Here is a 16,810-nt window from a genome sequence, read left to right as displayed (position 1 = left end):
AACAATAGGCAAAATTTGCTCTAACTCATTTGGCATCACTCTACTTTTGCTTGCACAGCTTAATACCACCCAATCATGTCATAGCATCATGTATGGTTAGGCATCACTCTACTTTTGCTTGCACAGCTTAATACCACCCAATCATGTCATCGCATCATGTATGGTTGGAGGTTCTCATGGTTTGTGCATGGCTGTGATACACATGGATAGATTCCCCTAGGGTTCAAAAAATATCCAGAAGACGGCACCAAGAAAATTCTCCAATGGTAGATAGCTCAAATTTTCTTAATTCGAATGACTCAAAACGGCATCATTTTGAACTTAAAACAACATCGTTTGACACATTTAAGCCACTTAAGCCACACAAATTCGGACCACCAATCATTTTTTAGGAAAATTATATAGCATTACCCAAAAGACTGCAAATGATCATAAGTCAATCCTTCTAGATATGCACACAACTGATCCACAAAAGTAATTTACTTCGCTTGCATCTTGCAACACTATACATAATTTGCTCATATAGAGGTCTTCAACTACATACCACTGTGTACACTAAATACCCCAAAGTCAAGTATGGTTTTTACCTCTATATTAGTGTTCTCAACACAATTCTAGCAACAAAAGTGCACAAAAGCAATTCAGCTGTTTTTCACAAACAAGTTTCAGTCCGATTCTCACTCACAGCTGGTGATCAAGACCCAACAAAGTGTTCTGCAACCATGCTGATCTCACAACACTCAGACGTTGAAGCTCTTGCAAAATGTTTATGTAACCGTTCAAGTCTCTTCCCTGCACTTCTGTATATCTACGAAAACCAAGCTTCAGTGCTTCATGAGCAGAATTATACACATCGCAATCAGTTCTTCCAAATGTTTCCAAGATATGGTTGAAGTACTCATGGAAGATCCTGGAGCATTCATTTCTGACATCAACTGGGCTGTCATTCATATATGTCGTGAAATTTGTTTGAGGAAGTCTGGATTCAAAAGAAATTGGCTGTTGCAGTGTTTGAATTGGCGTATCTTGAAGATATCGAGGTGTTCCATCGTACCCTGTGATGTTATTCATACATGCTGTGAAATTTGTTTGATGCAGTCTGAATTCAAAAGGAATTGGCGGTTGTAGTGTTTGAATAGGAGTATCTTGAAGAAGTTGAAATTTTTGGTGAGACGTATCCAAGTTCCTCCGAGCTTTCAGTATTTTCTTAGCAGTCGGTGAGAATCTGAATTTGAAGGTACTGCACTCTCCTAAAGGGAAGGGCTCATCACATCTCAAACCAGCACCCCTCTTATTGTTGTAACCGGGGTAGTCCTCTATTTTAAAATCAACAAGGTCAATTAATGCCAAAGAATTTTGAGCTGCGAGTTCCTCAAGATTCCAGTGGCTAAATGGAGGTGTGGTTTTGTGGTTTACATGGATTTCGCCATCAGCACGTAGCATGCCACTTGCATTCCTGAAGAATCCATGCACAAGACATCTATGCATCCTGTATATTGCATAAAACAGGTAATGAAAACGTACAAAATAAGGGAACCCAGAAAAAAATTAAATCAACATTAAAGAAAGAAAAACAATAAGCCTAATGATACATAAGCAAATTCAATGTTTTGAAATGCATATACTAATTTTTTGTGGATAAATTGAGGATACTTAATGAAATGCCAAACAAAAACACGTGTGCGTCAAGGGTTCATATGCTCTATGACCCATGTCCATATTCATTTTGTTGCATGCTGGAAATCTTGTATTATTGTGAGAAAGTAAGATGCATTAATGTCCTTGTTAATAAATTGTTCGACACAGATGGAAACAACAGGATTCAGTTTCTGTAAGGTTCAAATGTCTTCCCAGTTCCATAAATTGTATTACCATGGGATGGGCAATTGAGATTAGTCACCCAAGCCCCCAACACTTCAAATTTGGCATATGATAATTAACACAAAAAGGAACCACATCATTATCCATAATGTCATAAATGCGAATGGACATATGGACGTGCAAACATGCAGTTTTTTTCTTTTTATGTGACTAAATACGGAGTTATAGTAGATGAAGTTACTGTTAAAACAGATGTATAAAAGAAATAGAAAATTGTATTATTGAATAATGTATGCTTGTTGTGTATATTACAAATGGTGAGTGGCTCATTATATAGGAGAGGGTGAGTGTAGTAGGTGAGGAGTGGGTGAGGAGTAGGTGGTGGTAGGTGATGGTGGTAGGTAGTGGTGATTTACTATTTACAATTTACATTTACATTAACAGCCCCCCTCAAACTCAAGGAGGATAGGCACTAGCCAACTTGAGTTTGGAGAGAGTCACAAAACAGAAAAATAAACTGATAAATATAATAAAACAGGATAGGAGACACAGTATGGTTGTGTCAGACCGTTGTAGAAGACACGGTATGGTCGTGTCGGACCGTTGTAGCAGACAGTTTACGGGGTCATGTCGGACCGTTGTAGTAGACACTGTGTGGTCGTGTCAGACCGATGTAGCAGACAGTTTATGGGGTCATGTCGGACCGGTGTAGCAGGACAGTTTACGGGGTCATGTCGGACCGTTGTAGCAGACACTGTGTGGTCGTGTCAGACCGATGTAGAAGACAGTTTACGGGGTCATGTCGGACCGTTGTAGCAGGACAGTTTACGGGGTCATGTCGGACCGTTGTAGAAGACAGTTTACGGGGTCATGTCGGACCGATGTAGCAGGACAGTTTACGAGGTCATGTCGGACCGTTGTAGAAGACAGTTTACGAGGTCATGTCGGACCGATGTAGCAGCTGACCGGAATCAATGTCGGGACAGTTTATGGGGTCATGTCGGACCGATGTAGAAGATTGTGGTAGTGCACCAAGGGGGTGACTTAGGGAGTGCGCCATGGGCGACTTATACATGATACTGTGTATAACCCCCCCTCAAACTCAAATAGGTGTGAAGATAGAAACCTATTTGAGGTTGAAACAAGGGGATTGATAAAGCTGACCGGTGTAGAAGACACTGTATGAGTGTGTAGATAGGCTGCCCAAAAGATAGACATGGATGTAGATATCGAGTCCTCAAAAGTCGTGCCCTCAAAAAGTGTGCCCGCACCCTCAAAAGGCGTGTCATCAAAAGGCGTGCCCGAGGCATCAAAAGGCGTGCCATGAAAAGGTGTGCCAGGTTGTCGGCGTCAAAAGGCGCGCGATGCGCGTGGCTGCCTCTGTGTCATGGTCTTTATAAACCGAAGCGGAGGAGGCAGAAACTGAGACAGAAAAACTGAGAGAAACCTCTAAAAAATTCTTCGTTTTGCTGAGAAAGAGAGGTCGTTTTGCTGAGAGAGATAGTCTGTAACACTCTGTTGTGAGAGATATTCTGTAACACTCTGTTGCCCAGAAAATGGCCTCGTCTTCCCGTGGGCTGCTTACTCTCTTTCCCGATCTCAACGAGTCCACAGGAGAGAGAACTGGTGCGGTGTCCCGTGAACCTCAACCAAACACCACTGGGTTTGCTCCGTTGAACTTTCCGATGCAGTCGGTGGAGCAAAAAATGGCAGTGCAAACGGATGTGGAGGCTAATCAGTATACTTTGAAGGCATGTGTGGAGTCCATGACGGCGGTCACAAACTTGTCGCACCGGCTGCAGAGTAGGACAAATGAGGTGCAGCAATTAAACTCCCAACTGGCTCTGCTCCAACGCATGTATAAGGATGCGCGAGCAGAGATAAGCGTGCTAAGGGCAGAAAACAAGGAGCTGAAGCGGAAGGCCACCGTGATGTTCCGATTTGGAGGGCCGCCATATGCTACAGTGGAGGAGCAGGGAGTAGTGATCGTGCCCAGTGGAGTGGGAAACACGGAGGCAACACCGGCAAGGGCCGCCCAGGACGGAGGCAAGAAGAAAAGACCGGCGGCAGAGTAGAGAAGAAAAATCCCACTGTTCGGATTTGTGTTGGTTTTGTTGTGGTTTTGTTGTGGTTTTTTTTTTTTTTTTTTTTTTGTGGTGTAAAATGGTGACCGGGATGAATCCCGAGATGAATAAAATAAGTTTGGTGTGCAAAAAAATAAAAAGGAAATGTGAGATTCAAACGTTGTGTTTTTTTTTTTTTTTTTTTTTTGGTGGAATAAAAAAAAAATAAGAATAATAGTAATAATAAGAATAAGATAATGAAAAAAAAAAAAAGGTGATGCTCACTAACGAGTGGTAAAATAATGAAATATTGATGGAAAAAAAAGAAAGATAAAAATAAAATAAAATAAAATAAAAGTAGGGGGAGTGGAAATATATTAGAATAAAAAAAAATATAGATATATATATATATATTAAAATAAAAGAAAAGTATGAAAGTGGAACCAGCCCATGGTTTGGGTGTTATGATTCATTATTTTAAGAGATATATATATATTAAAATAAAAGTGTGATAACGGGGGTGGTTGTGTTGTGTTTTTGTTTGATGATTATGTTTTCAAAAAGAAGATTATGATTCATTATTTTAAGAGATATATATATTAAAATAAAAGTGTGATAACGTGGGTGGTGTGTAAGCCAGGTGAGGTGTCGGTTGCTTTTCAAACAAATGGAGTAGAATAAATATAAAAAAAAGAAAAGAAAGTGGAAAGATAAGAGAAGTTGATGTAAAAATATTAAAAATGTGTTCCTCATTGGGTTTGCAGATGAGCTTGGTAGAAAGGTAGAGCAGCAAGCGGTGCAGGTGGAGGAACAGAGTGGCTGGTGGAGTAGTAGCCGGCGGAGCTGGGGTGGAAGTAGGAGACGATGCCGGAGCTTGGCCTCCAACGCCGGCGACGAGCCAGTACGCGATTGCGAAGTTCATCGAAGAGAAGCAAAAAAGCTCATCTGCGGCCGAATTTCAAGAAGCTTTTGCTCGTTCAGTTGAAGAAGCTCGTCGCATCTGAGAAGCTTGTGAAGGTTAAGAACTCGTTCAAGCTGTCTTCGGCGGCAAAGCCTGTATCAGCCGCTGTCAAGAAGGCTCCTGCTGCGGCGGCGATAGTGAAAGCTCCCGTGAAGAAGACGGTTGTTGCGAAGGCGAAGGCGAAGGCGGTTACGCCGGTGAAGACAAAGAAGGTTGAAGAAGGGAAATTTCAAGGTATGTGCAGAAAATTTTAGCGGACTAGGTTGAGGTCCGGCGGGCGGCCAAGGCGAGGTTGCCGCCCGCCGGTGAAGCGAAAAATACTAAGTTCTTAACTTAGCTCTGATACCATGTTAAAACAGATGTATAAAAGAAATAGAAAATTGTATTATTGAATAATGTATGCTTGTTGTGTATATTACAAATGGTGAGTGGCTCATTATATAGGAGAGGGTGAGTGTAGTAGGTGAGGAGTAGGTGGTGGTAGGTGATGGTGGTAGGTAGTGGTGATTTACTATTTACAATTTACATTTACATTAACAGTTACAAACCCAAAGTAGCAAAGCATGCATTCACAAAATTGCAACGCAGATAAAACAATACTTTTGGATAACATTCAAATCATGGAAGTGTCACCAAGTAGTAGAATGGTACTTTCGCCGTATCAGATGCTTAAAATTGTCAGCACATGCTCAAACCACAGGCATGTCCATAATCAAAAAGTTCATTTAATTACATTGCATGGAAAACAAGAAAAAAAATAATGACTATGCTGAGTATTGATAACAACACGTGAGGAAGATTACATAGGCAAGCTTAATACACATAGACAGATGTGTTTATCATACTTGATAAAGAACGATTGAGGAAATATAAAAGAATTCACAAGAAAGCCACTCACTTGATGAGATGGACCATGTCTTCTTTTCCATGGAAGCCTGCATGAGGAAAGTTAAAAATAATCCGATCAAACTTCCGCATTCGGAGATCGGTATGACGCTTCATTTTGGTTGCATCGACTCCATGTAAAATGGATGCTCCCCACAACTCCAATTTTTCCAAATTTGACTTCGCTTGCTTGTACTTCTTGATCAATGTATCTAGTTAAAGAGATAAATAAAGAATAAAAATGCCAAGAAGAAAATATCAATACCGAGAGACCAAAATATATAAAGAATATGAACAAATGTACTCAACTTGAGAAAGGCAAAAATCAGTAGCACACGAATCAACATCAGATGATGAAATGGATATCTTCCCAACATAAGTCATCTAATTGATACAAAATTTAAAACTAGTCAGCTTCTATGATGATAAAAAATATTTTGAATTTAAGGCATGACATACTAGGGCCTCCATTCAATTGAATATGATATGACCCATATGAGTAAGAGGCAAGTCCTTTTCTAATTTTCTGGACATTAAAACAACACCAAACATGAGAATCAAAGCCATCCTTTTCAGAAGGATGGAAAAACGGGTGAGGGAAACAAAAAAAAAGCCAAAGAAATGGGGTATGAGTTTTGGAGAATGAAACCTAAGCTAATTGTTAGTGGCTTATCCATTAGGCAAGTGACTCTGCTGCCTAAGGCCTCGTATAGAGAGAGCCTCATATTTTTATTAGTTTTAAGTAGCTTTTATTCTTAACAAATCTCTTTACAAATATATGATTCCAAAGGCAAGAAACATAAGCTTTGAATAATAATAAAAATATGATGAAAACTAAAGAAGCCCATTTAGATTTTTGCCTTGGGCCCAAAAAGAGTGGATTATCTGATGGTGTTTTCATTGCCTTGGGCCAGGATGTATGTCTCTGGAAGCTTAGAAGAAGAAAGAATTATAGGCTAGGATGGAGATCTTCTACTCTCTTCACACTGTGTGCTCTCCTAGATGGGTTGAGTATCAGAATATGCGAGATATCTACACCTGATCATCCTCTATATTGAGCTATCCTTAAGATCTTTTTCCCATCAAAACATGAAGAAAAAAAACCTAACAGATGTGAGATTAGATCACCGCTACGCCTGAACAGAACAAACAATAACCAATTTGACTTTTCCACAAAACAAAATCAATTGGCATATTGACCAACATTAGGGAAAATTCAAACAAAAAAATACCTACACAGTTACTACAGTACATGAAACAAGAAGTATTGTATATCACATTTTTGAGAAATGTTAGTTGACAGAAGAATCACCATAGCCATTACAGAAGAGAAAAGTAGCATAAACACAGACATACAACTATACAAATATCTGACGGGTTTTGCCATAATACATTCTTATAAGCGAAAGATCCACTCACTGATCAGAGACGTTAGTCAACTTCTCAGACAATCATCATCATCATAAATTAAAATCTTGAATTTGAAACATGAGATATAATAATAAGGCCTCCATTCAATTGAATATATAATACCCATTCCTAATTTTCTGGAAAAATAAATAAATAAAACCAACACACAAACAAACCTGAGAATCAAAAACCCTTTGAGAAGCAAAATAAAAGAAAGCCAATGAAATGGGTAATAAAAAACCAACATTAAATGAAACAAGGAATGTATCAATTTCTCTGAAAACGAATCACGATTTCCATCACAGAGGAGAAAAACATACATATATATATATATATATATATTATGGGTTGGGTTTTTTTCCATTTACATTAAAGAAAACCCTAGTGGAAACTCCAAGAAAACGATACAAGAATCGCATATCCGTACGTACCGATGAGAGAGAGAGAGGGGGGGTTACCATAGGAGTCGAGAGAAGAAGCGAGGATGTTAGAAGCAGAGCGAAAAGAGTGAGCCAAAGAGAGAGAGAAAGAGAAATCTCCATCACCAACTACAAGTATCTGATGAGAGGATTTGTAATGCTTTACCCATATCTCACTTTCTTCATCTACTTCTTTGACCACTACCACCTCTGCTTTTTCCATTAATGGCTTTTCCGTATCGCACACGCACTCACTCTCTCTCTCTGTCTCTCTCTCTACTCCGCACAAAAAAAGATAGGGAAGAGTTGCAGAGACGAGAGAGAGAGAAAGTACACGCTCGTTATATTGCAGATTTGCGAGTATTAATAAGAAAACGACAAATTCAAATTTGACAGAATGCCCACCCAAGTCTCGTGAGAATAACAGCTGTGCCACTATTACCAAACGTTTGGTGTCTGTGACGAAATGGGATTTTAAAAGGGTAGTTTGGGAAATATCGGATTTTACTGCGCCGAGGAGAAGCGTACGTAAGAAGTTGCTAAGGAAGAATTATTTGGTGCTCCTATGCGTCACCCATTGCTCCTCAGGTGTTTTGGGAAGTTACTTAAAAATTGATTTTTTTAATTTTTTTTTTTTTTTTTGTGTTTTTAAGAATAAAAAATATGAGAGATAGTGTGATGTAAAATAAATTAAACGTTTTAACCAGCTTTTCAAATAAGCTCAATATATTATAGGCCTCCGTTTGGGAAGTGGGTTAATTTTTTAGTTTTTTTGGCTTTTTTGATTATTTTAGTCTGGGGTTAAAAAGTCTGATTTGGGAAAAAAATTTTGAATTTTTTGACTTTTTAGCTTTTTAGTGAGGTGTCTTCCTATTCATTTACCAAAGTGCCCTTGTTGTTCTTGTTGTTTTTTTTTTTTTTTTTCTTATTTTCCGTTTGGATTTGGCTTTTTTTTGCTAACTTTTTTTTTTTTTTTTGATTTTGGGTTTAGGTTTGGCGTATTTTGCTTAAATTTTTTTATTTTGGGTTTTATTTTGGCGTATTTTGGTAAAATATTTATTTTTTTATTTTGGGTTTGGATTTGCCATATTTTGCTTTATTTTTTATTTTTTTTAAATTTATGTTTTTGTCATTTTTTTTTTATACATTAATTAGTTCTTGTTTTTTAATTTACGTTTTTTGTCTTATTTATTTTTATTGGTATACAATAACATTTTTTTTATTTATGTGTTTCATTTATTTGTAAATTACGTGGCGAATGGTAATTTATGTTTTTATGTTTTTTTTTATATATTTTTGAATGAGGCGTATTTTTCTCGTTATTTTTTTTTAATTTACGTTTTTGTCATTTTTTAATTCGTACACATTAATTTGTTTTTATATTTCAAAAATGGGTTTTCATGTGTTTTATTTATTTATAAATTAAATGGCAAATGGTAATTTCTGTTTTTTTTTTATCTTTTTGGATGAGGCGTATTTTTATCGTTCGTTTTTTTTTTTCAATTTACGTTTTTGTAATTTTTTAATTCGCACTAAATATTTTTTAATGAAGCGTATTTTATTTAAAATAATTTATGTATTTTAAGTTTTTTTTTGCAAATGGTTTTTTCATGTGTTTTGTATTTTTATTTTTATGTTATTTTCATTTTCTGTGAAATGATAAAAAGTGAGGTTTTATTTTAGTATATTGTGTAATTTAAATAATTTAATTTTAATTTAATTTTAATTTAATTTAAAATATTTAATTTTAATTTTAATTTTATTTTTATTTTATTTTTATTTTATTTTTTATTTTAATTGTAATTTTATTTTAAATATTTAAATAATGTAAATAATCTAAAAAATTTAATAAGCAAAAATTTAAAATAAATATTCAAAAAAATTAAAGCGTAAAAATTTAAATAATTTAAATATTCAAAAAATTATTTTAACAAAAAAATTTAAATAATTTAAATATTCAAAAAATTTAAATAATTTAAAATGTTAATATTTTAAATTTAAAAACAACTCTACACTCAAATCGTAACCAAACACATAAAATAAAACTCAATTAATAAATTATTTTTAAAACTCATAACCAAACACATAACTTGAAACTCTATACTACTTTCAGAAGTCTACACTGAAATCATAACCAAATACATAACAAAAAAATTAAAATATTTAAAACTTTTTTTTTTTTTGGATGAGCCGTATTTTTGTCATTCTTTTTTTAAAATTTTTCCCTACACACTAATTTATACAATTTGTTAATACATATTTTTTCATAAAAAATCAAAAAGTTAACCCAAATATTCATTTTTTTTTTTTCAATTTTGTATTCAAAAAAGATAAAAAGTATACTTATTTAGGACACCCTAAACAATCTCTTAATATAATATTTTATTTTATTGAATTAAAAGTTTTATTTTTATTCTTTTATGATTATTTTAGGGGGGAAAAAAATCCAAAATCCTTCCATGTCAAAAAATAGTGACAGTGCGTCAATACCCCAAAAGTCACGCTGAGGGAATAATGCCAAGAATAGCTTCTTCTCTTTTCAGGGTGTTTTGATAAATTTACCCCACAAGGGATTGAACCTAACACATTGATTTCTGTTTTGTCTGGACGTGGCTAAATAAGCCTAATTTGTCCGAACGTGGCTAAAATAGCCTCAGTTTTGCTTCCCAAACGGTACCTAGGTTGTCTTGGGAAAATAATTAAAAATTGACTTTTTAATTTTTTTTGACTTTCTTTAAAATATATATAAAAAAAATATGAAAAATAATGTAACATAAAATAGGTTAAAAGGTAAAAGATTGCTTTTACTCATCTTCCCAAAACGAGTCTATTTTGTTTGGGAAGCAAATATATCTTTTCTTGTTCTCCTATCATTTAATATAAAATTATAGGCTCTATTTCTTCCACCAATTACAACACCCTTGAGGCATTACTTGACGAGTGTTCTAAGACTAATCAATAACCTCTCGTTGCTAAGCCCGGTTTGGTCCTGACTTTTTATTTTTGGTAAATTACATTCACTTTGTGAATGTTTGGGAAGTGAATTTTTTTGTAGGTTTTTTTGTTGTAGGATATTATCGGAGAAAAAAAAATTTGTGCTTGGAAAGATAGTTGGATTTTTTTGTGGTTGGATGTGATGTTTGTGAGAGAAAAAGTAAAATGATTATGGGGTTTGATATGATATTTTGTTTGTATTTGTTTTTTTTTATTTTATAAAACATTTGTCTTGTAGTAAAAAAAATAAAAAATAAAAAACCCAAAAACTAAGTTGCCAAACACCGCCTTTGTTTGGTTTTTGTTTTTCAAACTTGGGGTTTGTTTGGGGTGTCCTAAATAAGTGCACTTTTTGACTTTTTGGATTAAAAAGTATAGGGAAAAAAGATGATTGTTTGAGATAATTTTTTATCTTTTTGCGAAAAAATGTGTATTAAAATATTGTATAAAATAACAAAATTACATTTTTACCCCTACATATATAAATATGTATTGACAGTGATGATACGTGAAGACAGTACGGTGGCAGCAAGAGATATAAGAAAAACTTGCCTACGGTGCTGTTTACACAGGGTGGTGATGTTCTGCCCGTGGGGGCTCACCACAGGTCCCGTTTTGATAATCAGAACCGTTCAATGTGTAAAACTCATCGAGTATTATATGCTTTTAGAAAATCACGATGATCAAATATCGATAGCTATCTGATCGAATTAGTTTTTTTGTCAACCGTTACTTTGTGCATCGTTTATTTTTTTATATAAAACGGATTTGATCATACAGTTATCGATATCCGATCAACGTGATTTTAATAGACAAATAGTATTCGACGAGTTATACACATTGAACGGTTCAGATTATCAAAAAAAAAGACCTATAATGAGCCCCTACGGGCCAAATAGTACCGTGTTATGTAATTTTTTACAACTCCCTCTTTTCAAACTCACCATCACTTCAGACCATCACTTCAGACCACTGTGTCACGTTCAGCCATGATGTTGGCTTGTACCTTTTTTTGGGAAATTTATATATATATATTTTAAATAGTCACTTTTTAATTTTTATAATAATTTTTTGACTTTTTTCGAACACTCCAAACCAACCTTTAATTTTTTGAAAATTTTGGAGTTCTTATTTGCTTATTCAAAAAACTAGAGAAGTTTTCAAAATGCCATGGAAGTACCTTTTGATGTGACAATTTTTTTTTTTAATTGTTTCTCCGCCTATGAAGGGAAATTTTTATTTTCAATTGTACATTTTTTTTAAAACCAAATAAATATTCATTTTTAAAATATATTTTCAAATCACTTTTTGAAAAAATAATTCAAAAAAGTGAAATCTAGCATATAGAATATATACATAAAATCCTATGAGAGTACTTTTTGATGTGATAATTTTTTTAAAAATTATCTCTCCACCTATGGAGGGAAATTTGAATTATAAGAGCATCTCCAATGGTTCATCAAATTTTTCATCAAATTTGAATAAAAAAAAAAAGACAATTTCCTCTATTTGATATTGCTTGCTCCAACGGAGAAATTTGGCTTTTTATCAAACTATCAGTCGACTGGCCAGTCAACCAGTCAATGCAAAAAAATGAAAAACCTGGTTCTAAAACAATTGGGGTTGTTGTGTTGTGTTGTATTGGGGCTATTCTGAAACAATTCAAAAAACCTCCCTCACTCTATTTCTCTCTTTATAATCCATTTACAGACGAACCATTTTTATCATACTAGCATCAACTCTTTCCTTCTCTCTCTTCACTACATCAAACTTGAGTGAAAATTTATAGAAGTATGAAGAAAGATTCAGTTTTTGTTTATCGATTTCAGATTTAATGGAGTTTCTGCTTCTGGGTTTTTTATTATATATCATTACGGAGACTTATATGTGTTTGTTTGGCTGATTTTTGATTTCTTCTTTAGCTTTGCTACTGAGGTATACTGTCCACCTTTCTCTCTTCCCCTATTTTTTGTTTATTGAGAAAACAAAGAGGTGGTTGACCGAGGGGTCGACCTCCTAGTGTAAAATTTTCATAAAATTTGGCTTAAGGTGGTCATCTGGAAGGATGTCCGGCTGAACGTCTGGTCGATCGTCCAGTGGGTCTACACTCATCGGCTACGCACAGTAATTTACTGAAAAGTGCAACACATCTTCAGTTTTGTGAAAATTTGGGACTGTTCTCAGTTTGATATTAGTTTGATAAAACCGTTGGAGTCAAAAAAGATATATTTTTTCACCAAATTTAAATTTGGTGATGCATTTGCTTAACCGTTGGAGATGGTCGAATATTAAATTTTGTTTGAAAATCAAACAACTATCCATTTTCAAAATATTTCAAATCACTTTTTGAAAAAATAACTCAAAAAAATGAAACCAAACATGTAGATTAATTTTACTTGATGTTTTCAACAAAAAAAAAAGGAAAATTATCATTTAGGATGATCCAAATAAGTACACTTTTTAACTTTTTACGAAAAGATGTGCAGAAAAGTAGAGAGGTAATGTGACCAAAAAAAGATAAAAAGTACACTTTTGTAACTCTACCCAAACAAAAAAATATTATTTAATTAGTATTAATTTTGATAAAAAAAATTTATCGACTTGTAATTATTTTTATAAAAATACATTGATACGTAATTTTTTTTTTTTTTTTTTTTTTGTAGAAAAATGCATTCAATTTCAAAAGTTTGACATAATTATAATGAATTTTCCTGATTTGTGTTTGTATTTGGACAAGTTTTTAGAATTTTTTTTTGGCAATAGGCTAACATCAAAATATCATTACAAAAAAAATCTACTATTATCTCTATTTGTTGACGGGATTGACTTCCCTCCAGTCCAATTACTCCTTCTAGTTCAATTTGTGATCGGATTGAAGGGTGATGTTTGGCCCGTGAGGGCCCACCATGAGTCTTGTTTCAATAATCCAAACCGTTCAATATGTAGAACTCGTCGAGTATTATATGCCTGTAAAAAATCGCGTTGATCAAATATCGATAGCTATTTCATCGGATCAACTTTCTATCAACTGTTTATTTTTTCATCATCCATTTTTTTTAATACAAAACTGATTTGATCACGTAGTTATCGATATCCAATCAACGTGTTTTTTAATAGACATGCAATACTCGACGAGTTTAACACATTTAACGGTTTAGATTATCAAAACAGAACCTTTGGTGGGCCCCCAAGGGCTTAACAACACTCTCCAGTCCGATCACAAACTAGAGAAAAGTTAAACCCTTTTTCGACACATATTTTTGTAAAAAATTAACTAAAATAATCAATTTCCAAAATAACCATTAGAAAGGAAAAGAAAAGGTGATCCAAATAATTCAAACATAACTTTAATATTTTAATTTATATAATACTTAATATTATTTTTATTAATCATACAGATAAAAAAAATATCAGAGCAAAATAGGAGAAGCGTACGCAATAAGTTGCAAAGGAAAAATTATTTGGTGCTCATATGCGTCACTCCTTGCTCCTCAAGGTGTTGTGGGAAGTTATTTAAAAATTGACTTTTTAGATTTTTTTTGTCTTTTTGAGAATAAAAAATATGATAGATGATATAACTTAAAATTGATTAAAAGTCAAAAAGTTGACTTTCAACCAGCTTTCCAAATGAGCCCAATATATTAGAGCATCCCCATTGGTTCCCTTAAATCATTCCCTTACCTATTTTAAGGGGTTGGAGGTCTCTGATACCACCCCGTCAGCTCCTTTATAAGCTACCCTAAACTAATATTTGTTATAGTGACTCTCTATTTGTAGAAAGTCACTGTAGCTCCCTCATATCTAACAATGGTCATCCACCCGGATGTCCCAGATGAGTAATCTGGGCAAAACTTGCTTCACCTGTTGTCCACCTGGATGTCTGGTTGGTCAACCTCCATGACGTCTGGCCGGTTGACTGGCCGATCGACCACGCATTTTTTCTCCTCGACTGAGTTACAGAGAACCCCATGCATAAGCTTATGTATAAATCATTTATGTGTTTACATTTTCAATAATGCTAGGGGTCATAAAAAATATATCATGAAATTCATCATGAATATTTTTCATCCCTTGATTAGCGTGTGATTAGTGTGTGGTGTTTTATTGTATGGATAATCTAAAGGCGGAGATTCTTTCATAATCATCTTCATGATATTTTTTTCATGATTCCTAACATTACTCTTACATTTTATACTTTTCATTGCAATGATGTGTCTACACTGTTTACTTTCCTTTGTGATTGGTTTAGACCCCATTGATATTAGCTGCAATGAAGATTTCCTACGTTGAAAGGCCGATTCAAGCTGGATAATGAACATCATCCCCAGTTAAGAAGATGAAAAAGTGAGGGAATAGTGAAAGAATATTTTAATAATATTTTAAGGAAAGAATAAGGAAAAAATAGGGAGTTTGTTGAGAGAAGTAGATAAAAAAATTATTCCTAAAATAGAGAATAAATTTTTTAATAATATTTTAGGGTAAAATATAAGGTTATTGATGGAGATGCTCTTATGGGTTATTTTGAGAAGATAGTTAAAAATTGACTTTTTAGTTTTTTTGGATTTTTTTAAAAAAAATTATAAAAAAATATAAGAAATAATGTGACATAAAATGGGTTAAGAGGTAGAAGATTGCTTTTAACCATCTTCCAAAAATAAGCCTATATCTTTTGTTGTTCCCCTATCATTTAATATAAAATTATAAGCTCTATTTCTTCTTCCAATTACAACACTGTTGAGGCATTACTTGACAGGTGTTCTAAGACTAATCAATAACCTCTCGTTGCTAAGCCCGGTTTGGTCCTGACTTTTTATTTTGGTAAATTACATTTACTTTGTTTGGTTTCTATTTTTCAGAATCAATTTTTTGAAAATTTTAGGTTACGTTTGGTAGAACTTTCTAAATATGATTTGAGAGTAGGAGTTGTATTTTGAGTTTGTGAGTTTTGAAATTATGATTTGAGTGTGAAAATTTTGTTTGGTGAAAGAGTTTTGAATTGAGTGAGAAATTTTTGATGTGACATATAATATTTGATAAAAAAACTTACAACTCATAACCAAACACACAACTCAAAATTCTATTAAATATGATTAAAAAAATTTAAAAATTCAAAAAATATTTTTTTTGAATATATAAAAATTAACATGTGTGAATTGCAGAAAAATAAAAATAAAATTGCACTGTGTAGCGATCTGAATTTTTTTCATAAGCCCTTATTTATTTATTATTACATGATTTTATTTTTGGCTTTATTAATTACGTTAGTATATAAGAATTTAATGTGATGTTTAACTAATTTAATTGTGTTATTTATTATATATAATTAATTTAAATATTTATATATATATAAAGGTGTTATGTATATATTGAGTTTATTTAGGATATTTATATTTATATTTATATATGTTATATTTAGGTCAAGTTTGGCATCCTCCAAAAAATCTAAAAAGTCAAAAAGTCACTATCCTATTTAAGTCACATCATCTTATTTAAGTCACATCAACTCTCTAACACATCACTTCAAACCCAACCCAAACCCAACTCATATTTCATAAAAAGTCAAAAAGTGCACTTATTTAGGCCAAGTTTGGCATGATTAAAAAAAGACAAAAAGTCAAAAAGTCACTATCCTATTTAAGTCACATCATCTTATTTAAGTCACATCATCTCTCTAACACATCACTTCAAACCCAACCCAAACAGAACCTATATTTCATAAAAAGTCAAAAACTGTACTTATTTAGTCTTCCCAAACTAGGCCGTCTTCCCAAACTAGGCCACCTTCTCAAACTTGGCCTTATTATAAATTAAACTAGATTGTTGTAATAAAAAAGGTTTAGAGAACTTTTTGTTCAAAGTAGCAACCACGGAAAGAAAGGGAGTGCGCGCGCGAGAGAGAGAAAGAAAAAAAGAGTGTTTAATCAACAAAGAGAGTGCTGTGTGCAGCGTGAGAAAGAGAAGGACGGCGGGAGGAGAGTAGCAAAAGAGAAAAAAAAGATTAGGGTTGTATTTTTGGGACACTATTCAGTTTGGTTGGTTGTGTTTTTTTAAAAATATTTTTTAGAAAATTTTACTTTCTTATTTTTAATATTTTTTTGTTTTTATAAATTTTTTTAATATTTTAAGTAATTTTTTTTACTTTTTAAATATACCTAAAAAGTAAAAAATTTGTGAATTTTTTTTTAAAATTCACTAAATACTAAAAATATAAAAAAAAAATACGATAATTCAATACATTTTTTTTTTATATTTTTGGT

The 16,810-nt window shown here is 33.3% G+C and overlaps 1 protein-coding gene and 1 pseudogene across 2 annotated transcripts; one reads left to right on the top strand and one right to left on the bottom strand.

Annotated features, from left to right (window-relative positions):
• Positions 1–462: 462 nt before the first annotated feature.
• Positions 463–7,942, bottom strand: LOC114283269 (uncharacterized protein At4g26485). Its single transcript, XM_028226084.2, has 3 exons — positions 7,599–7,942; positions 5,744–5,942; positions 463–1,489 (listed from the first exon to the last, which is right to left on the bottom strand). The coding sequence occupies exons 1-3, from the start codon at positions 7,780–7,782 to the stop codon at positions 682–684; spliced, it is 1,191 nt and encodes a 396-aa protein (XP_028081885.2). The 5' UTR covers positions 7,783–7,942; the 3' UTR covers positions 463–681.
• On the top strand, positions 1,807–5,240 carry LOC145797457 (histone H1.2-like; annotated as a pseudogene). Its single transcript, XR_014339003.1, has 2 exons — positions 1,807–1,836; positions 4,670–5,240. The product of XR_014339003.1 is annotated as a histone H1.2-like (transcript).
• Positions 7,943–16,810: the final 8,868 nt, after the last annotated feature.

Source organism: Camellia sinensis, chromosome 8, assembly GCF_055761805.1.
Source record: "Camellia sinensis isolate YWXY chromosome 8, ASM5576180v1, whole genome shotgun sequence".
NCBI classification, from domain to species: Eukaryota; Viridiplantae; Streptophyta; class Magnoliopsida; order Ericales; family Theaceae; genus Camellia; species Camellia sinensis.
Note: the sequence above shows the minus strand (reverse complement) of the source record. Positions and strands in the feature narration are given on the sequence as shown.